The sequence below is a fragment of the Argentina anserina genome, chromosome 4 (genome assembly GCF_933775445.1).
Source record: "Argentina anserina chromosome 4, drPotAnse1.1, whole genome shotgun sequence".
Lineage (NCBI taxonomy): Eukaryota > Viridiplantae > Streptophyta > Magnoliopsida > Rosales > Rosaceae > Argentina > Argentina anserina.
The window spans coordinates 21,201,355-21,221,326 of record NC_065875.1 but is presented as its reverse complement, the minus strand read 5'-3'; the positions used below and the strand labels follow the sequence as shown (position 1 = coordinate 21,221,326).

The window sequence follows — 19,972 nt, the reverse complement described above, 5'->3', positions numbered from 1 at the left end:
ATAGGCTTTTAGACACAAAAAGTTTGATATGAGTCGATGGTGTCGTATAGATGGTGTCGTCTTATGGTTGCCTGCCATTGACACATTTTCAAGTCTTATTGTTTTAGATCTAGTACTTGAAAAAAATTACGGCATAGAAAATGGGTGTAATCATCCACCAGATACTCCGGTCAAATTTGAGATTTACAATGAATAACAGCCTCACAATATTTTGAATGGAAGATAATAGGAAGTGAAGAACTTGTCTATGGCGGAGACGGAGATAAGACATATAATTGGCAATTTGTCTATGGCTTCCCGTCTATTTCGTTACGATGAGTGCCGTCTCCAAAATCAAAAACAGAAGGCAAAAACATAAAGTTCCATTAGTATACACAATAGTGTCATTAATCAATATACTGAATATTAACACAAGGATGGCTCATCATCTACTACCCCCCTCAGTTATCCTCATCTTCACCTTGTTTACCATCACCATCCTTCCCTCCGAGGGCAAGGGACAAGGCCTAGGGAACGACTTACATGTCGGGTTTTACTCTAGGAGCTGCCCCCAGGTTGAGGATGTTGTCGCAGAAATTATAAACCGTCATCATGAGCAAGATCCCAAGACGACTCCTGCCTTCATCCGCCTGCTTTTCCATGATTGTTTTGTCAAGGTGAGCAACGACGTTGCATTCTGAAATTGATAATAAGATATTCGAATGTGTTATAAGTTATAACTTATCTTCCACAACATGCATACGTATGTTAATTACGTGGTAAGGAATAACAATTCATCATGTTTATGTGCAACAGGGTTGTGATGCCTCAATTCTGTTAGATGAATCAGTATCTGGTAGCATTGTAGAGAAAGCGGACGGGACCAATGGTAAAACACTGAGAGGTCTTGAGATTATTGATGAAATCAAAGCCGAGCTCGAGAACCAATGCCCTCAAACCGTATCCTGCGCTGACATAATAGCATTTGCGTCTCGGGAAGCCGTTGCACTCTCCGGCCTACCGCGTCACGATGTCCCCGCAGGCCGCCGTGACACTAGGACTTCACGTAATAGTGATATTGAAGAGAACCTCCCGACACCTGAAATGACTGTGCAAAATATTATCAAAATTTTTTCTGTAAGAAACTTCTCGGTAGAAGACATGGTTGTCTTGTCTGGTGCACACTCTATTGGTCAATCACATTGTGACCAAATTCGTAAGAGAATATACACATTTCGCCCAGGCCAGGGTATTGCCAGAGACCCTTTCATAGACCCAGCTTATGCTGACGAGCTAGCCCAGAAGTGCCCAGCACTTCCCGCTCCGGATGAAACGTTTTCTGTGGACTTTGATCCCGTAACGCCAGAAGTACTCGACAATCAATATTATTTGAACCTGCAGAATAGAAAAGGCTTGCTTGAAACGGATCAGGTATTGGCTTTTGATCCCAATACCGTAGAAATTGTGAACCAAATGGCTGCTGACCCTGAAGGTTGGACTAAAAGATTTGTCAAGTTAATGATCAGGCTGGGAAGATTATCAGTTCTGACGAAAAATGACGGAGAGATCAGAATAAACTGTCGTAAACCTAACCAACAGACGGAGCTCTAAGACATGCAAAATTATGGCACCTTTTTGTTGGTCATAGCTTAAAGCAACAATTAATATAATGTGAATTTTGCTAAATGTATTTTCATTGGTTATATATGTATGGGATATCAGAAATTTTGATGAATAACATATCTATTGTAAGTGTTCAAATTCACTTTTATGATTAAATATAGAATCGCATGCTCCTATTATACGAAGCAAATAGTTGAATAGTGAGAAAGAGGCTCGATCTATAGAAAAGCCAAATGATCCAATGTTCATGTTGTCTTTAAATCACGGAAACAAAACACATACATAAACACATTACAATATAAGATCAAATTATAGTCATACAATCATATGAGGTGATGACGCAAAATGAAATATAAGATATGAGAGACCAACCTTGATCAACATTAACACCATTGTTAGTAGCCATCGATAAGGAGCAAATGAATAAGAAACTGTAAATAAAAGAAGTCTTCTATGCAGCACTCAAAATCGTGAAAACTATGATGGATAAGTCATTTGATTTGAGCGTATATATGAGTGTACATAGGGACCCCTTTTATAGTGCTAAGGAACAACTCAATCATAACTCCATCAAAGGGATTGAGCTTCATTCCTGTTGCACCATTTGTGGTTATTTCCATAATATTATCAATTAAGATCCACAATGTATTCCATTACATTTATTTGTCAAGCCAATAAACATTACATGGTTAATATGCCAAACTAATCTCACATCCCTTTTTCTGTCATTGTACAAAAGTTATTATACTTTAAGACTCTAATATCTAGTCAATTCTAACACCTTTGTGGAAGCTTCAATGTTCTACTGGAACATAGAAAAAAGAATGTTAGAGATAAAAAGGATTTCGAAGCACGTTATTTCTTATGCATGGCCAACTGAATTAAGCCGGAGCTAGCCTGCTGCATTACTGGGCACTTCTGGGCTAGAAAGAAGTAATCAAGCCGACCTTGGTAACTGACTTCTATCTGAATCGTAGGTCTTGCAAAAAGCATCCTATATCTTCCCCTTTTGGCAATCATTTTGTCTCAGCTCTTTATTTATGAAATACAGACTAGTGAATTTCCAGTTTTTCTGAGTTCTAGGTCCTTATGCCCTTTAGAAGACTCTCATCATGTTCATCTTGCATTGTCGTGTAGGGTAATTCAAGAACCTGTATAAAGTTATATACGATCACTGTTTTCATACACTTGTAGATCTACCGCAAATGCTGGTGGGGTCAGATATGAAACACATCCTGCTAATAATTTGTGTCAGTTTTTCAAATTGCATGGTGCTCCGAGTATCTGATCAAATTGGGCATATGGAACGTGATATGTTATCTTCATAGGAACTTGCTGAAACCAGAGATCCAGACCTTGCCTTTTGTTTGGTTGCTTATATTTATTTCAGCTGCCAAAATCACCTTCAGAATTGAATGTGTTCAGATCGAGTTGTTGGATTTAGAATGACGTAGTGTGACAATTCCTTGTTTTGAAGATAGTGCATGTTGCTAATTGTGGATGGCATTGGTGCTACACATACCATTCCCCTCATATGAGTGTTGGGGATAACATTTGGCAATCTGGGGACTGGGGTTGTGCAAGTCAGATCGAAAATCAATTGGATGCACTTGGGATGTTTGTGATAATTGAACCAATTAGACTTAGGGCTAATCGAATACACCAAATTAATTATGTATCACATCATACAAAAGTGCCAAATAATAAGTAAAGCAAACTCAAAATTTATGATTTTGATCAATGTTAGGCCAATTTTTCTATAATGTTACGTTAGACATGTGGGGATCTTAAATTCTTAATGCATGGTGTATTGGATTATGAAAGCCGCCTACGTAAAGTACATTTTTCAAGTTATATATATATATATATATATGATCATGGGTCCATATTTGATACAATAATTAATTATATTTTTAATAATGTATCGGATCCACTAAATAAAATTTGGCAGAACTTTGTTTAAGCTGGGAGATAAACTCTGAGGCTTTGGTGTCTTTACAAGTTTGTCAAGTCTATACATCTTGTTTAAAAATGTTCTTCTTTAGGTCTGCAAGAGATGGCCCTCCATAAATAAGACTACCAGTAAGCATTGATGTGTGCCTAACTTGAGCTCAAGTTCATTCATTCATTCATTCATTCAAATCCCCAAGACCCCTAACCATTGCACCACCCCATGTGGAGGGCCAGGAAGGAAAACTGAGATAGACAGACAATCAAGAAAGAGATAGTCATAGATATATACATAATGAAAAAAGTTTCGCATCAGGTCTTAAACTATTGCGTCAAGATCAATGTAGTACTCAATCTCAAAGTTGTACCAATGTAGTACTAAAACTCATTATTAACGACGTGTTTGAGGCCAATTTCCGACACGTGTCTCGCACGTGACCATAAAAAAAGGTATTTAATACCGAAACTCTTGTGTCAAAGTCAATGTATTACACATATCTCTGACTTGTACCAATATAGTACCCAAACTCGCAATTCGCTATCAACGTAATACTCATCCGAGCTCATGTCGCTCTGGTTCGGTCCGAATGTGAACTGGGAAGGTAGGGTGAGGAGAGTAGTGGGGGTAGAGGTGGAGAAAGGGAAAGGGTCGAGAGTGAGGAGGCCGTAAGTGCAAAAGGTGAGGGAGACGATGTGGTGGGGGTAGAGATGGAGGAAAATGAGGGTCGAGGGTGAGGAGGCCGTAGGTGAAGTGAGGGAAACGAAGTGGTTGTGTTTTTTCCAATCTCTTCAACCATGACGACGACATCTCTTAGCTCGGCAACTCCACCTTGAGCCATCACATCGTCTCCCTCATCTCCTCTACCTACAGTCTCCTCACCCTCGACCCTCCCTCTTCCTCCACCTATGCCCCCACTACTCCCCTCACCCCACCTTCCCGGTTCACATTCGGGGCCAGACCAGAGCAACCTGGGCTCGGATAGGTACTACGTTAATAGCGAATTACGAGTTTGGGTGCTACATTGGTACAACACAGAGTATGGGTAGTACATTGACATTCCCACAAGAGTTTGGGTACTAAATACCTTTTTTTTTGTCACGTGTGGGACACGTGACCTAGAAGACGGAGCCATGACGGAAATTGGCCTCAGACCCGTCGTTGATAGCGAATTGCGAGTTTGGGTACTACACTGGTACAACTTTGAAGTTGGGTACTACATTGAACTTACCACAATAATTTAGGATATGATACGAAACTTTTTTCATACATAATATATGTGTACCACTTGAGCTTACACTTCATGTTTAAGTGGTTCAACCATCAACACTTTGGACTTGCTTCAGAAAAATTACACTTGGTTTAATGGTGAAACAAGCCAAGGTTGAGAACACCAAAATTAAAAAAGAAGAAGTGAAAAAGCCGATATACATCAGCGTAATGGAAAATTCTAGTAGCTACTAGTTGTAATTACAGCCCAATTTTCTCATCAGCAACGCGACCCCTTCTTACACTTGAGTGAACCAGCACTACCTGTGAGTGAGCTCACTAGGGAAGATGGCCTTGCACCCAAACTCGAAGCTTTGGCGTAGCTCGAAGATGATCCGGCACCGGATGCTGTGAAAAATGCACCATTCAGCAACAAGTCCCCTGAAGACCTCCAGTTCCATTTGCTCCACTGGCTCTGTGGTGCGTCCTCATGTTTAGTCACCTATAACAAACAAAGTTACGTTACTACATCACAACAAGTAAACAACAAACCAATTTTACAGCGCCTTTTGAATTTTTTACCTCTTTGTTAAATACATCATTAGGTGCAAGAAACCTATTCCCTTGGCTGTTAATAGTTGGATTACCACTACCCCCAATTGCATACATTTCCCAATGTGTATAGTCATTGTTCACCACATGAAAATTTCCAAGCCTACACCTGCAATTCACCACTGAATTAGTACTTTTAACTGGTCGAAAATTCACCTTGATAAAATTAAACTTGAAAGGTTTAACGTTGACTATACCTTGGCATCCTTTGAACTAGGCCTTCTCCAAAGTGATTGAACGCAATGGTGACCTGCATGTTCTTGTCCTGTGTGTAAGTATCACTGTGACCTAGCAACATGACCTTGTTGTGGTGCGTCATGTAATTGTTGGAGATCGTAATAGCCGTGGAGCCACGAATGGCGTCAATGAGACCATCACGGCAGTTTGAGAGGGAGCAATGATCCACCCAAACATGGCTTCCCCCGAAAATCGAAACCCCGTCCCCGTCGGACAGAGTCCTCCACCCGTAATGGTTTGGAGAGTCTCTTACATAAGCATTTCCCCCTTGCTTGCAGTCGTGGATGTTCAAGCCGTGGATGATGATATTACTGACGTACTGTATAGTAATGCAAGGCCCGCCGGCGATGTGTACATTGGCTCCTCGGCCGTCGATGGTCTTGAACGAGTTCATCATCAGCTCCTCTTTGAGCTTAATGGTCATGTCACTTTTGAAGATGATCCATAACGGCTCGTCTTGGATGACAGCGTAGCGGAGAGTTCCTGGTTTCGGGTTGACAGGGTGGTCGCTGGAGTCGGTGACCACGTATATTTTGCCGTCTCTGCCGCCAGTGGCGTGCTTTCCGAAGCCGATGGCGCAGTCGGCGAGTCGCTGGCGGTTCTGCTCCCATTTGGGGTCGCACCTCCAGCAGTCATCAATGGGGTTTCCACTTCCGCAAGAAAGAAAACCTAAACTCCTTCGAGACGCATTAATGCTTCTGCAAAGAACAAAGAGTTATATATACATGATTACTATGAAGAACTTTTGAATGTTGTAGAGGGTTTCGAGTAGTGATCATCATTGTGTGAGAAATGGTGACATATGTACCCGTGTACTTCTTCGATTACGGAATCGGGGTTTGGGACCGGGGAGGAGGAAATGAGAGATGGGATGAGGAGGAGAGAGAGGAGAGAGAGGAGAGAGAGGAGTGAGGGAAATGAGAGTGGCATTGCCATGGTGATCTGGTCTATCTGCTGGTTGGGAAAGGCAGAGAGAGAAAGCAGAGGAGTGTGGGTTTGTGAGGAAGTTGAGGGGAGGTGAAGTTCTATATATAGGGGAACAATGGGGGAGTTAAAAGAGGTTCAATAATTAACAATATTAATGGTTATGGTCCAACAAGTCGATGAATTTTCTGATACAAAAAAAGAACAGAAAATGGTGTTCATGATTTCTGAGTAGAAGAATCCCCAAGACGGTAGTTTGGCCGTTAAGTCATCTCTCTCTTGCCGGATGAGATTCTGCGAGCCAACCAACAGATTGGATTTATATTAACCCGAATGTGTTTTCTCTCAAACAAAAGAGAAGGATTCAAACTCTGGACTTAGTCGGATTTTGATTGTTGTTCGACGATTACTGTGTGAATGTAAGTTTTTTATACAATATAAGATAAAGTGTTCGATGAAATATCTTGTCAAACAAAATTACACAAACAACTAGTAAGATGATGAATGAGGTTCGATCGGGAGCTCATTCTACATGTATGCTCAAACAAAACCTATATATCCGCCACTGCTCACTGTCGGAATTGGTAGTTGTTACGATTCCATTTGAGAGTAAGGTCAGAAAGCATTGAACTCTCAAAGTCTTAGCACTATTGCAACATCACTATATGATATATTTAAGTTGCAAATTGCCAACGGAAACAAAACTAACAAAAATGTATTATGAAAGCCACACCGACACTATTCTGTCGGTGAGTTTAGCTAATCACACTCACATACAGAGAGGTCTCCTTTTGCTGCTTTGCATCATATATAGAGGCCGGTCTATAATCGTACACCTATAATTGATATGTTTGTATTCTTTGTAGCTAAACACACTTCAATCACACTAGTTAATTAGTCTCTTCCAAATTGCATCCTCCCAAGTTTTAAACTCAATGACATGATTAATTCACCTCAATAATCTTAGTTAATTCCGCGGCGTATCTTTTATTTGAGTCTCAGATCAAATCGGTATTCTACTAGCAACAATCCCTTCATTTCTGAATGAAATTTGATGCCTTCCTGATCAAAGAAAACGAAACTAACCCCTTTTCTTAGAACACAGAGCACAATTGCACAGAATGAAGCACATGAGAGATCGACCACAAGGAGCTTAATTATTGTGTAAATGGTATACTTAGTGTGGAAGGTCTTAGAAAAGAATCATAAAGACTTGTGACTTTTGTGCCTTGTTGCATGTGGCATACCTCACCCACCCTATATTCATTCACTCATTTTTTGCTACATATTCTCAATCCTAATTATATGGCGTGAAATTTATAGATTGTTTCCTAATAAGAACATTTTCACACCCTACTAAAACTCCACAGTGCAAGAAATGTATTTGAGGCCGGAATTGAGATCCACCTAATATGGCCATTCTTCACTAGGGTCAATCATCTATTCTTTCCTCTCTCTTTTTCTTCTATCCCCCTTTCACATCCTCATTGCCCACATCACATGCACATACACTATTGCTGTGATAAGGAAAACGCAGTTTATTATCACTCCAATTGTCACTAAGTCGCATTCTCTATCGTAATTGTAGTTATTACATCTTTAGTAACTTCTAACCACTCACTTACAAGAAAAATGCGAGTTATTCTCATTAAATCATATTGTTTTATAGCTCTAAGGAGATGCATCAAGAACACCATAAAAATGTAATGCATATATAATATCTCCACTATTATAACCCTCTGGTGTCAAGAGTTTCACCAATAAATTGAAGTTCCAAGAATACTCATACTGAGAAAAATAAATAATATTTACAAGTTTTTTTTTTTGGGAAAAAGTTTCATTACATAATATTTACAAGTTTAATGTCAAACATGATATGATATATATCTTGTATCATATTTTTATTTCTAGTCCCGATTTTGTGGTGTCATTGTGACGAATTAGGTGATATTCGAGTGTGAGAGTAGACTCATACAGTTTTTAAGTATATTCTGATCACACATAAAATGTTAGTTGTTCCGTAAAATTGATGTGATTTTAATATTATTAATTTAAATGAGACACCGGCTTATATATAGTTATAAGTTAACATGTATGTTGTGTTTTGTGAAATTGATGCGAGTATGCTTATATCAATTTGGAGGTGGCATATATCGATATGTATATAGTTAAATATGGAATCGATATATATATATAGTTAATTATGGATTTTGCATAATGCAAAAATCTTAAAATATTGAAGGTAATTAAAGAGATATGGTTTATCACAACCTAGGCACCTGTTGTTTTGATAAGTAAAATTCATAGGAGTTCGAAAAAATAATGCTCATTATTCAAAAACGATTTTGTTGCGTATGCATACATTGAACATTTCTCACTAAAATTTTCATCCCAAGTTACTCCTTAAGTGAATCCACGTAGCCTAGGATAAAAAGGAATTAAACTCTAAATGATTGGCATTATAAAATTCTGAATCACATCTCTCTTTTATTGGGAGGGTCCGTACTATCCGTCAAATGATGACGTGGCGACTTTAAGTTGGAAATTCACGTTCGCCCATGTGAGCTTTGCTCCCTTACATTCTGTTTCCTGGGTCCTACCATCGCTTAAGGTCAAATCGGAACCCTCCGTTATTCAATTCTACGAATCTGGGGCCGTTATTGCTGGTAATTGTTCTCAACAATACTCGTATTTCTGTTTTTCTTCTTCTTCTTCTTCCTTTTTTTTTGTCTAAAAAAGAAATTCAGGTCTCCACCTTCTTCTTGGGATTTTAACATTAGTTTAGAGATGAGAAGGATCATATCATAGAGATTTATATATGGATTACAAAAGTCCACTTTCACCAAACTCGTTCAAGGTGGTGTGACCCTAGCTATATGGTGAAATTATTCTAAATATATCTCCAATAATGCTCCATATCAGTTTGTAATGATTAATTATTATTACATAACACATTTACTGGATAGATTAAGTTACTCATGAGTAAAATTGTTCTCACTATGATGAGTGAGGTCACTGAAGCGTGATGTGATAATTACTTAGTGTCCTCGAGCTAGCTAGAGCCAAATACCAGATGATCGATGATGATTTACTCATCATGACTATCTTGAACACAAACACAGTGGTGGATCCAGAATTAAAATTTCATCTAGGCTAATTGAATTGTGTTTTTTGTTCTTGTTAAAGGATTAGAACCGAAACTCGGTCTTATTAGAGAAATGTTTTCTAAAGATACGGATAGAAGTGTAGAAATATGAGTAAACATGTTCAAGATTAATTTTTATGCCCATGTTATGCTAGAATTATAATTAAAAAGTAGAATATTCATCGTTTCATGAAAAATAAAGTTGAAAAAATAAGGAATGAAAAAAAAATTAGATTTAATTTAACCAAAGAAAATGAGAAATGATGTAGAAGAATAAAATAGAGAAAATGTTAGTCACTCAGTGGCTATTGGTTTTGCTTTAATTGCAGAGACCATTAGGTCTCGAGATCGATTGCATTAGAAACAAAAAGTAGAATAAAATAGAGAAAATGTTGAAAAAGTGATTTGATAGCATTCGAACCTTTGATTATGGGGACACAGAAGATAGCAAAGCAGTTTGCCAACTGATCTAATGACATCTACAGTAAAGATAGGTAACCCGTTTCTATAATAACAAAAATCTCGTCTGAGTTGTAGCCTATAGAGCCCGCAACGTGTATCCGCCCTTGCTCGAACAGTTTAACTTTGCTCATTGATCGCTAAAGTTAGGACTCGGAAACAAGCTTAATTTGCGGCCATCTATATGGGGCTCGATCTGGATCTTCACTTGATTTTTCTTTTACAGCAAGCAAGAGAAAAATTGATCAATCTGTCTAATTTATAAATGTAGCTTCTAACTAGCTAGCTATATGGGTTAGATAGGTCTAATTAATCACACACACACACACACACACATATATATATATATATATATAACAGGAATTAAACCTGTTCTACATGAAACAGTTAACTTGATTAACTTCATATTATTAGAACATGCAGGTATTTTATATGCTTGAAGCATTCTCACACAGATCAAAGTTTTATTTCATTACATTCCCTTTTCGCTATATCACAGCCTAGATCTAATAAGATTGAAGTCAATTCAACGAACTGGATTACTGGAGTACGTGTTAGGTTACAAGTTCATATATAGCTTCTGCTGTGAACGAAAGCAGTAAAAGCTAGAAGCAGATCGAGTTGGGTACGTACCAATGTACCACCCACTTTTTGCTTCTTCTTCTCGCTGCTGGTGGTTTCGATGCTTAGACCTGATGGATGTTACATATAAAGCAAAGGACAAGAAGGGACCGGTGCTTACGTACATTCGAGTGATGATGAGAAACAACATATTTTGACTAGCTACTGAGAAAATATATGCATTCATATCAACCAAGGCATTAATGCGTACGCAGCAGCTTGTACCGGTACTACTATTGTATATTGATTATGTATGTATTGGGGTCGATCTAAATATATGCATTCATATCAACCAAGGCAATAATGCGTACGCAGCAGCTTGTACCGGTACTACTATTGTATATTGATTATGTATGTATTGGAGTCGATCTATATATGTAGTTGGATCTTGTCATTATGACACAATGAAATTCGTTGGGTGTGTATACGTACGTGGTAGTATATATAAGTACATGTGAGCATGTGAATTACTGCAGTGAAGGAACATGTACGTGTCGGCAAGAGGAAGATGAATTCAATTGTGTTCCCAGTTCGATCAATAATGGAGCCACACAATAAATACCCGAAGATTGTACTGCACCGTCGAGTCGTCGACACCAACTTCATGTCTGTGAGGGTGTACAGAAGAGGATTGCCGATAGTCTCTTGATCACAATGATATGGTACATTAATGGTGGGATGAACAGATATAACTGCAAACTTGCTTGCTATATCAAGACACTGTATATCATTTCCAAAAAAAAAAAATCAAGACACTGTATATATAACTATACATATTTGAATGCCTAGATCTTGTTGCAGTATGTTTCAATGTACTAAATTATCTTATAGTATATTTCATGTGAAGTTATGATATTGTTCACATGATTATATTCTTAACAGATTGGTTTTGCAGGATCCAAAAATTTAGAGTTCAATCACCTCATGCATTTTTACATTTTCTGTGCGAGCTAGCTTGGAATCTGTGATCTACGTTTAAATCGTGCAAGTATTCCTTAATTGACTACGGAATGATGTGGCTTAAGACCGGGGCTCTTTGAGGACCTGGTCGGAGTCGAGCGTCAAACTTCATCACATGCATGCCCTTGTTCTTTCACAGTGTGCCCTAATTTTAAGGAAAACGACGGCGTCTAGAAATGCTAGCTAATTCTAGCTGTTAGTTAGCATTTCTAGCTATTTGAAACTTATTTCATTGATTTGATTAACATTATCTGATTCACAAGCATTGCTGGGCCTGGGTTTCTTGTGGTACAATCAAGGACACCACTTGGTCGTAGACGATTTGTACGTGTAGAATAATCTACAATTCGATCTGCATTCTCCATGACCTAATCAACTATAGGAACAGATAAGCAGGATTTTATAATTAATAGCCGCTGGAATATTGTTATGATTGAATAATCTTTCTTGAAAGATTCTAGCTAATTTACAGGCTTGGAGCAGTCGTTTAATTATGTGCTTTCACATCTGTCATTATTTAGTTTTTTCCTTCAACTTGACACTCAAATTTCTCTTGGATCATCAGATTCTCTTATTGGAATTGAGCCTTTTAGTCCTTTTTCCTGGAAAAATGAGCTTTTTTCTAAACCCTAAGACCCTAGCTCGTTGATACATGCATGTTCAAGCAACATGATGATCGAGTTTAGTGTGCCAAATTATTTCATAAGCGACTCAAGAAAACCCAATGTAGTTGCCCTGGTACTCATCTTGGAACAAGTATCATCAAACTGGCAACCATACTAGCGTTTACGATATTAATATGATTTATGATCTATAGCAGCCTCACTTGTCCCTATATTACAAAGTGCAAACCTTCTTGAAGATTTGGCTATTCTGCTCAATTGTAGGGTGTCCCATAGCGACTCTTATATAGAAGCAGGGTCAAGCAGCTAGCAAATAATAAGTAAAAGTTAAGAAAAATAGCCACTACCTATACATTTGTGTAGGTAATGTGCGCAGATGTGATACTATCCTGACAACATTTGGGTTTTTTCTCAGCTTCTTGATCATATTCACTTGTTTGAAGCCAAATTATTAAGAACCAAGATGCTCCTCCACCTTCAAATTTAGCTCTTGTAGTTGAAAATGGCATCAGCTGCAGCTATTATTCTGTTGTTTCCGTTCTCTTTCGCAATTCCCATGTAATCAATGCTGATGAGATTTACCTCGCATACATAACTGGCGCACCCCTTGCATAATTCTGCCATCTCAATATTTAGATCACAATCCCTTCCTCCAATCTCCCCTGCTTAACTGGTTTTCCATCTCAATCCATCGTCTTTACAAGATGATCACAGATATTATCTCTGTGTTCATGTTCCTTTTTTTTTTATTTTGTTCACTCGTTCTCAATCTCAGAGGCCGCTACAAAGTACAAATTGTGAAATCCAGCTTAATGATCATGTTGATAAGGCTGTGGCTCAAAAAAAAAAAAAGATAAGGCTGTGGCTCTGAAGTTCAAAATAAGAGCAATATTGGAATATATTGTTCTTAGAAGTCATGAATTTGTAATCCATTTTTTCTTATTGATTTTTGGCATCATAACCAGAATCCAATTTCTTTTTTCATTTAGGACTTCAGAAGTATGAGGTAATCTCAGCAGTACCTTGCTATAAGTCTTCATTACAGACTCAAGCCAAACGATGAGATAATGAAGAACTGTAGGACTCTATGGAGCCTGATCCAGTTACTCTGTCACCCACTACTAATTCACACAAACATCACTCACTCTCATGCAAAATGGAAAGACAAACAGTGAACTTCATGAAGAGAGAAATTATGAATGATTCAACAACCATATAACCAAACTGAAATAAATTTGAAGTAGACACTGACAAACGTACTAGCTATTAACAACTTAGTGAAGCCTGAGGCAAGCCAAATTTTTAAAATATAAACAACCAATGTATTTGTTTAGGCCCCTATGTACCTAGCTTGAACCTTCACAAATCCTTTGTTTCTTCTATGTACAAGAATGGACATGAAAATCTAAACATCAAATGCAATCAGTCACGATGAGGATAAATTAGAGGATGAATAAAGCATGACGGTGAGATGGGGAAAGGAATTTGAGTGTTGATATTGATGAACTATCTGAGATCAATATTAACCAGCTCTGGATTTCCCCTTTCAGTCTGATTGGCAACGAGTTCAATTCCTAGTTGACCTTTGTCCCCTGCCCCAAACGCATATAGCTTCCCTGATTCAGTTAGTGCGAAAGTGTGAGCATTCCAGTATATCGAATTGGTTAGACTGATCTGTACAACCCGCTCGTTTACTTGCTTGAGTGATGACACAAGCTCTGGAGCCAATACATTTGCATGCCTATTTCCCTGTAAAATGAACAACAACAAAAGAATGATTCAGCAACTTAGCATTTGTACCGTCTGTGTAGTGCATGGTCATTAATCTGGTACATAAGAAGTTAGTATTAACTGTGCCAAAAGGCAGAACCATATGGAATGCACTGAATTTCTTCTGGTGTAAACGTTTTAAAAATGAGAGTGAAGGATTTTGATACCCATTAGGAACAAGTGGTTCCAACATAAATTTTGAAATCATTATCAACGTTCATGAACAACTTTACTTTCTGCATGTAGTTTAAGAGGCACTACTAGAGTAAATAAATGAAATAAAGGCAGTAATCAGCAAGACCTGTCCATCGGCAGCAGAATTATGTCCAAGACTAGATGATTCTCCGCAGCCAAATGAGTACACATCACCATCTTCAGAGACCACAAAGGTTGTGTAGTCTCCTGTAGCTATGTGTACAGCTTTCACATTGCTCAATGCTTCCACAACCTTTGGAGCTGATTCACACTCTTCATTCCCATGACCCAAGCACCCATAACGACCCCAACCCCACGTGCAGACCCTTCCATCCTGGCCAACCACAGCAGCATGCCAGGCACCAGCTGCAACCACCATGGGCTGAAGGTTCAAAAGCTGAAATTGTTCAATCAGTCGTGGGAGCTTCTCATCAGTTCTTGAACCATGTCCAAGCTTGCCACCCAAGCCACAGCCAACAGAGTAAACAGACCTGAAGATTATCATACAACTGAGTAGTTATAATCTTGCATACAGTAAGAAAATCTCAAAATTTGGCTTTTAAGGAACAAATATAAAGATATTGGAAGAAGCATTATAAAAACAATACTATTAAAAAGAAATATGCTGTGGCGGTGTGGCCAGAGAATAACTTGGCATGTATAAAATAAAAAAAATTCATCTTACGCAATCACAAAGTGTGAACATGTTCATTCCAAAAACAAGTTATTTTTATTTTTACATTTTTTCTGAAAAAAAAAAATATTAGCCACGGATACAAAGACATGAAAAAAATGCTTACATTCCATTAGGCTGACAGGCCAGAGCAAGAAGGTAGCAGTATCCAGCTGCAATTTGCACCACAGGAACATTCTCAAGTGCTCCCAATAAAGGATGGGGCTCAACATCATTTGGTTCAGTTTGGTGACCAAGTTTGCTGTCACTTCCCCAAGAAAATGTATATACCCTGCCTTCCCTTGACAACACAGCTGTGAAGAAGTTTCCAATTGCAGCTTGCACCACAAATATATCTTTCAAGGACTCAACCAATTGTGGAGTGGTAACCAGCTTTGATCCTTGAACACCGTACTCAGTTTCACCAAAGGAGTCCTTCCCAAAGGCATACACCTTCCCCGCATCACTAATCAGCATTGTCCTGCCAGCCCCAGCAGCTGCATGAATAATACGAATGCCTTGCAGCGATCTGCAACATAATGGAGTTCCATTAAGTCAACAATTTCTCTTTCCTGTTTCTCGCAACTTACACAATGGTGTCTTAAGGACTGGACAAAAGTTGGCAACCTGATTGGCTTAGGCCTCCATTCCTCTTCAGTGGTGCCATGTCCAAGCTGTCCTGAGCTATTAGAACCAAATGAGTAGACAGCTCCTTTTGAAGTCACAGCAATGCTGTGACCAGGCCCAGCAATGGCCTGCGATTTCTCCCTTCTGAAACATGCTTCTCCAGCTAATAGAAACCTCAGGACCAGTTTCCATGATCCGCCACATCTTTGCTTCAATTCTTGGCGCTGTTCAGCCATCATTGGCTTAAATATAGCTCTCTTCTGGCACATGTCCAGAGCAGCAAGTTCAGATATGCACAAATCAAAGTCAGGAGCAAAGTTTGCAGGCTGCCTGAAAAAGGAACATGTTCCCTGCAAACACAAACATCCAAAATCAAACTGGCAGGATCAACAAATCTAGGATTTAAAGCAGCGCGATGAAATCAAAACATAGAGCAACAGATCACTTGCCTCTAACTTTGCAAGGTCTTGAGGGTCCAAATTGCAAGCAGTAAGAACATGAAGGACAATTGAGGGGTTGGCAGCTAAAGGGAACTCTCCGGGGGTTGAGGAGGTCCCAAAGCAATGGCGTTGCCGCCTTTCATATGTTGGTACAGGAGTGGCAACAATGGTGGTAATTGGCTGGTCAGGAATGTTATGGTATTGTATAGTTGGGGTTCCGCTTGCTGTGGCATCCATTGGCACTGCCTAAATTCGCAGTTGCCAAGCTTGGCAAAGTAGTTCTAATATTTCGGAAATTCAAAATATCCAGCATTAGCATCTAATGTCTCCGAAATTCATAATGTTCTTATCTATGTAGCAGTATCTACCTTCAAAAATATGTTATTGATCAACAAACTTCATGCCTAGCTCAAACCTACAAATAGAAAGCATACCTATAAAAAAAACTGTTTAAAATGACAGCAACTCAGCAAGTACAACAACACATAATGCAACAACTTATGTCCAATCAACATATGATCGGGAATGTGTCAGAAACAAAAACCATGAACTTGGACTTGAGCATTCAAGGAATTCATATCAAAACACCAAACACTAAAAAACTTGACCTGGAAGGAAACTCAGTGACGGATCACCTGATCATAGTTCAACAGAAGCAAATCAGAAAACTTTTTAGAACCTCTAATAGAATGAGGGATAAACATAACAGTTTTATCAGTTTGGTTCCTTGATGAACACTAAAAGATGGTAACTTTGAGATGAAGAATACGAGTCTTCCAGGAATGGATATTCCCGAAGCCTAAAGACACCCGAAAGAGGAAAGAATTTTGACATCAAAATAGAGAACTTGATCCATGTAAACTCATTATAACTCAAACGGTTCGGATTAACCCGATCAATATGATCCAAGTGACCAAATTGAGCCTCCATCATTGAACACCAAAAACAGAGGCTGCAGTTATAAAGCAGAGTTTTGCAAGAAAAATAAACCAAAAAGATCAGAACTTTGGCAATACCCAGATCACAAAACCATCAGAGAAATCCAAAACATCAGTATACTTGATCAGATAAACAATTAAGCAAAAGAAATGAGAGAATCCACCAGGAACAGAACACAATCATATGCATATGATACTTGTTCAATTCAACATTATGATCAGCACAGACCGAGGAACAACAACTCAGAGATGAAGATTACATTTCAGAGAAACCCACGATTGCACAAAACCCATCTGCATCCGTCAATAATTGTACAAAATTCAACCTTTTTTCCTAAGAGAACCAAAAAAAAAGCCAAACTTGTGAGGATCAAATATGAAGCAGAAGAAGTGGGCAGATGATCAAAAGGCTGCTGTGTGATCCTATATAGAGTGGTATGAGGATTCTGTCAAGGATTTAGAGAGAAGAAGAGGAAGGGAGAATTTTTGGTTTGTGTTTGAGAGAGAGAGAGAGAGAGAGAGAGAGAGAGAGAGAGAGAAAATATGAATAAGTTTTTGAGCTTTATATATTTTTCTCTCTTTTTTTTTTTGTAATGTGGGATTGAGAGGTGACTCCCTTCTAAGTTTTATAATTCTATTCCTAAAGATGAGGTGGTATCTTGTAGCTTTGGTGGTGATCAAGCTTTTACTTTGACTATATATTTCTACTATGCTCATTGCTACACGTAATCTCTTTGACTATATGGTAACTCTCCATAACCAATTTTATCTCATCGTATGGTTTTACGGAAACTGAGGTGAAAATTATATGGGAGACAGATTGAGATTGAGGATTACATCTTCCTTTCGAATAAGTTTGGGAACGAAAATGATATCCAAGGTCTGATTGGTTGCTTCGTTGATGGATGGTGACAACTTTGAGCTCTTTCTCTTCTTGTTTTGAGACGTTTTGGAACTAAATTCACTAAAAATCGAGGTAATAATTACAGAATGGTAATGTTTTTGTAGATATGTGGTTGAATAAGAAGACATCATTTACTTAAAAATAGCATTATAAAATTTTTATGATGTAATGTAAAAGAAGTAAATTTGTCGTCTAATTGATATGCACACCCACCTCATATCACAACAATGACATGTGTTATTTTGATTCATAACCATAGTTAATTCTTATATCTTTTATTTTTACAATTTTTAATTTTCTATTTTCTGATTTAACAATTCATTCCAATTTCTAACTGGATAATTGCTATCGCCATTCATAGATGGATATGGATCAACTAACTAGATAACCTTTTGAACTTCGCAACCCTGCAACGAAGGATTACAATGAGGTGGTGTTTCGGCTTTATCTATAGGGTTCGAGATCGAGTTGTATATATAACCACATCATGATTGATCGTGATTCGTGAAGCAATCGTATGGATCTGTAACTACTACTGTGGGATCTGGGGCTACTGTGGCTAACCAACCATGGCTAGAACGGCATAACCTCTTATCCGGAGGAACTGATGACTGAATGTGGTCGTAAAATTTTCCAGCAAACACACTGTACGTAGAGTGCTAGCTAGTTTTTTCTCCCTTAAAGGTCAAGAGCATTGGAACCAACGTACTGATTACTCCTCCATCGTTGAGATGTGAGTTTGTATTGTGTTGAAAGAGCTAGCCATATATTCCTTGCAAGCTGCAGCAAAGCGGAGATGGTCAAGGTGTTCGAGCTTGCCGATAATCGAAAACACAACATCCTGATTATTGTTCAAGGTAACAACAGCGCCCTGCTGCTTGTTTTTCTGCCTAGATCGACCCAGTTGATATATAGTTGCTACTGTTGAGGGCTTTAGCCATCGGAAAAGGGTCGACTTCCCTTGATTTCTCATTCTATTTACGAAATAGAAATTAGAAATTGTAATGAGCAAATTGTTAAATCAGAAAATAGAAAATAAAAAATTGTAAAGATAAAAGACAAAAGGGTTAACCATAGTTAGGAAATAGTATCGAGAGGGACACGTGTCATTGCGGTAAGAGATGAGCATTAGATGAACATACCAGAGTTGAGCGATAAATTTATTTCCCAATGACAGACTATTATTCGGATGATTTATATTATAAATTTGTAATAGAGGTTTATAAGTTTCAATGATCAACATGGGTGTTATCATTTACTAAGTTCTAAAGACAAGTCATATGTATATGAGTAATTTTGAAAATATAGTAGTGTAGGTTCACATACGTAGAAGGAATATTTGACGATAACAAGTTGATTACTAGTGATTATGTGTTTTAACGAAATACATATTTCGATCACTTTTCTATTTTCATTGTGTTTATTACTTTCTATATAACTTCATGATCATTACTCTCAAAACACTCGTATTAGAAAAGTGTTAGCATGTGATACGCTATCAATCCATTAAGTAAGGTGATAATGTTAAAAATAGTGACCATTGCTCCCAATTATATGTGACATAGGGGAAAGGACCGTGATACAAAATTTAAACTACTCATGTATTCAAAATTTGCACGTTTTAGTATAGACTTGTTTTGCCGTCTTGTTTTCTAGGACGTACTGTTCCATTCCCCGTTTACGTATTGGAATCCAAATATGACTTGGAACTTATATTGGCGTTTCGACATTATAGACGAGTTGATTCTGTATTTGCGTATACACAGATATCAAAAAATACACTTAATATGAGATAGTCAATTACTCAATTATGTCTAAAAGAAACTAGAATTTGGGAATGTCAACATAATGGCCTAATTCCTCAATGGTCCTAATTCAACCATGCATGTATGAATCCAAAATGCAAGCTGTTGCACTTGAGACCTCTTATTACGTCAGATCATTAATACAGCAAAACTTCTACATTAGGTAAACTTAATTATAATGGCCGGGGCTGCTAATAACAACAGCAGATGAGAAAATGTTCGATTCTTAGGTAAGATGAGCTTTGACGAACGCCCCAAATAAGGCCGGAGCTAAAATTTT

General features: G+C 38.1%; 3 protein-coding genes across 5 annotated transcripts; 1 reads left to right on the top strand and 2 right to left on the bottom strand.

The window, feature by feature from the left end:
- Positions 1 to 416: 416 nt before the first annotated feature.
- Positions 417 to 1,590, top strand: LOC126792382 (peroxidase 57-like). Its single transcript, XM_050518812.1, has 2 exons — positions 417 to 656; positions 796 to 1,590. Exons 1-2 carry the CDS (start codon positions 417 to 419, stop codon positions 1,588 to 1,590), a joined length of 1,035 nt encoding a protein of 344 aa, XP_050374769.1.
- Positions 1,591 to 4,789: 3,199 nt separating this feature from the next.
- Positions 4,790 to 6,544, bottom strand: LOC126792693 (probable pectate lyase 5). The gene is made up of 4 exons (XM_050519154.1): positions 6,417 to 6,544; positions 5,569 to 6,306; positions 5,342 to 5,480; positions 4,790 to 5,261 (listed from the first exon to the last, which is right to left on the bottom strand). The coding sequence occupies exons 1-4, from the start codon at positions 6,542 to 6,544 to the stop codon at positions 5,040 to 5,042; spliced, it is 1,227 nt and encodes a 408-aa protein (XP_050375111.1). The 3' UTR covers positions 4,790 to 5,039.
- A 7,074-nt stretch (positions 6,545 to 13,618) lies between these two features.
- Positions 13,619 to 17,509, bottom strand: LOC126792685 (ultraviolet-B receptor UVR8). Of its 3 annotated transcripts, XM_050519145.1 has the most exons (7): positions 17,244 to 17,509; positions 16,414 to 16,460; positions 16,055 to 16,326; positions 15,606 to 15,955; positions 15,106 to 15,507; positions 14,412 to 14,796; positions 13,619 to 14,089 (listed from the first exon to the last, which is right to left on the bottom strand). In XM_050519145.1, exons 3-7 carry the CDS (start codon positions 16,280 to 16,282, stop codon positions 13,847 to 13,849), a joined length of 1,608 nt encoding a protein of 535 aa, XP_050375102.1. In that variant the 5' UTR covers positions 16,283 to 16,326; positions 16,414 to 16,460; positions 17,244 to 17,509; the 3' UTR covers positions 13,619 to 13,846. The 3 variants fall into 3 exon arrangements, with proteins under 3 accessions (XP_050375102.1, XP_050375103.1, XP_050375101.1); XM_050519146.1 differs by lacking the exon at positions 16,414 to 16,460; XM_050519144.1 differs by having other exon boundaries at positions 16,055 to 17,509.
- Positions 17,510 to 19,972: the final 2,463 nt, after the last annotated feature.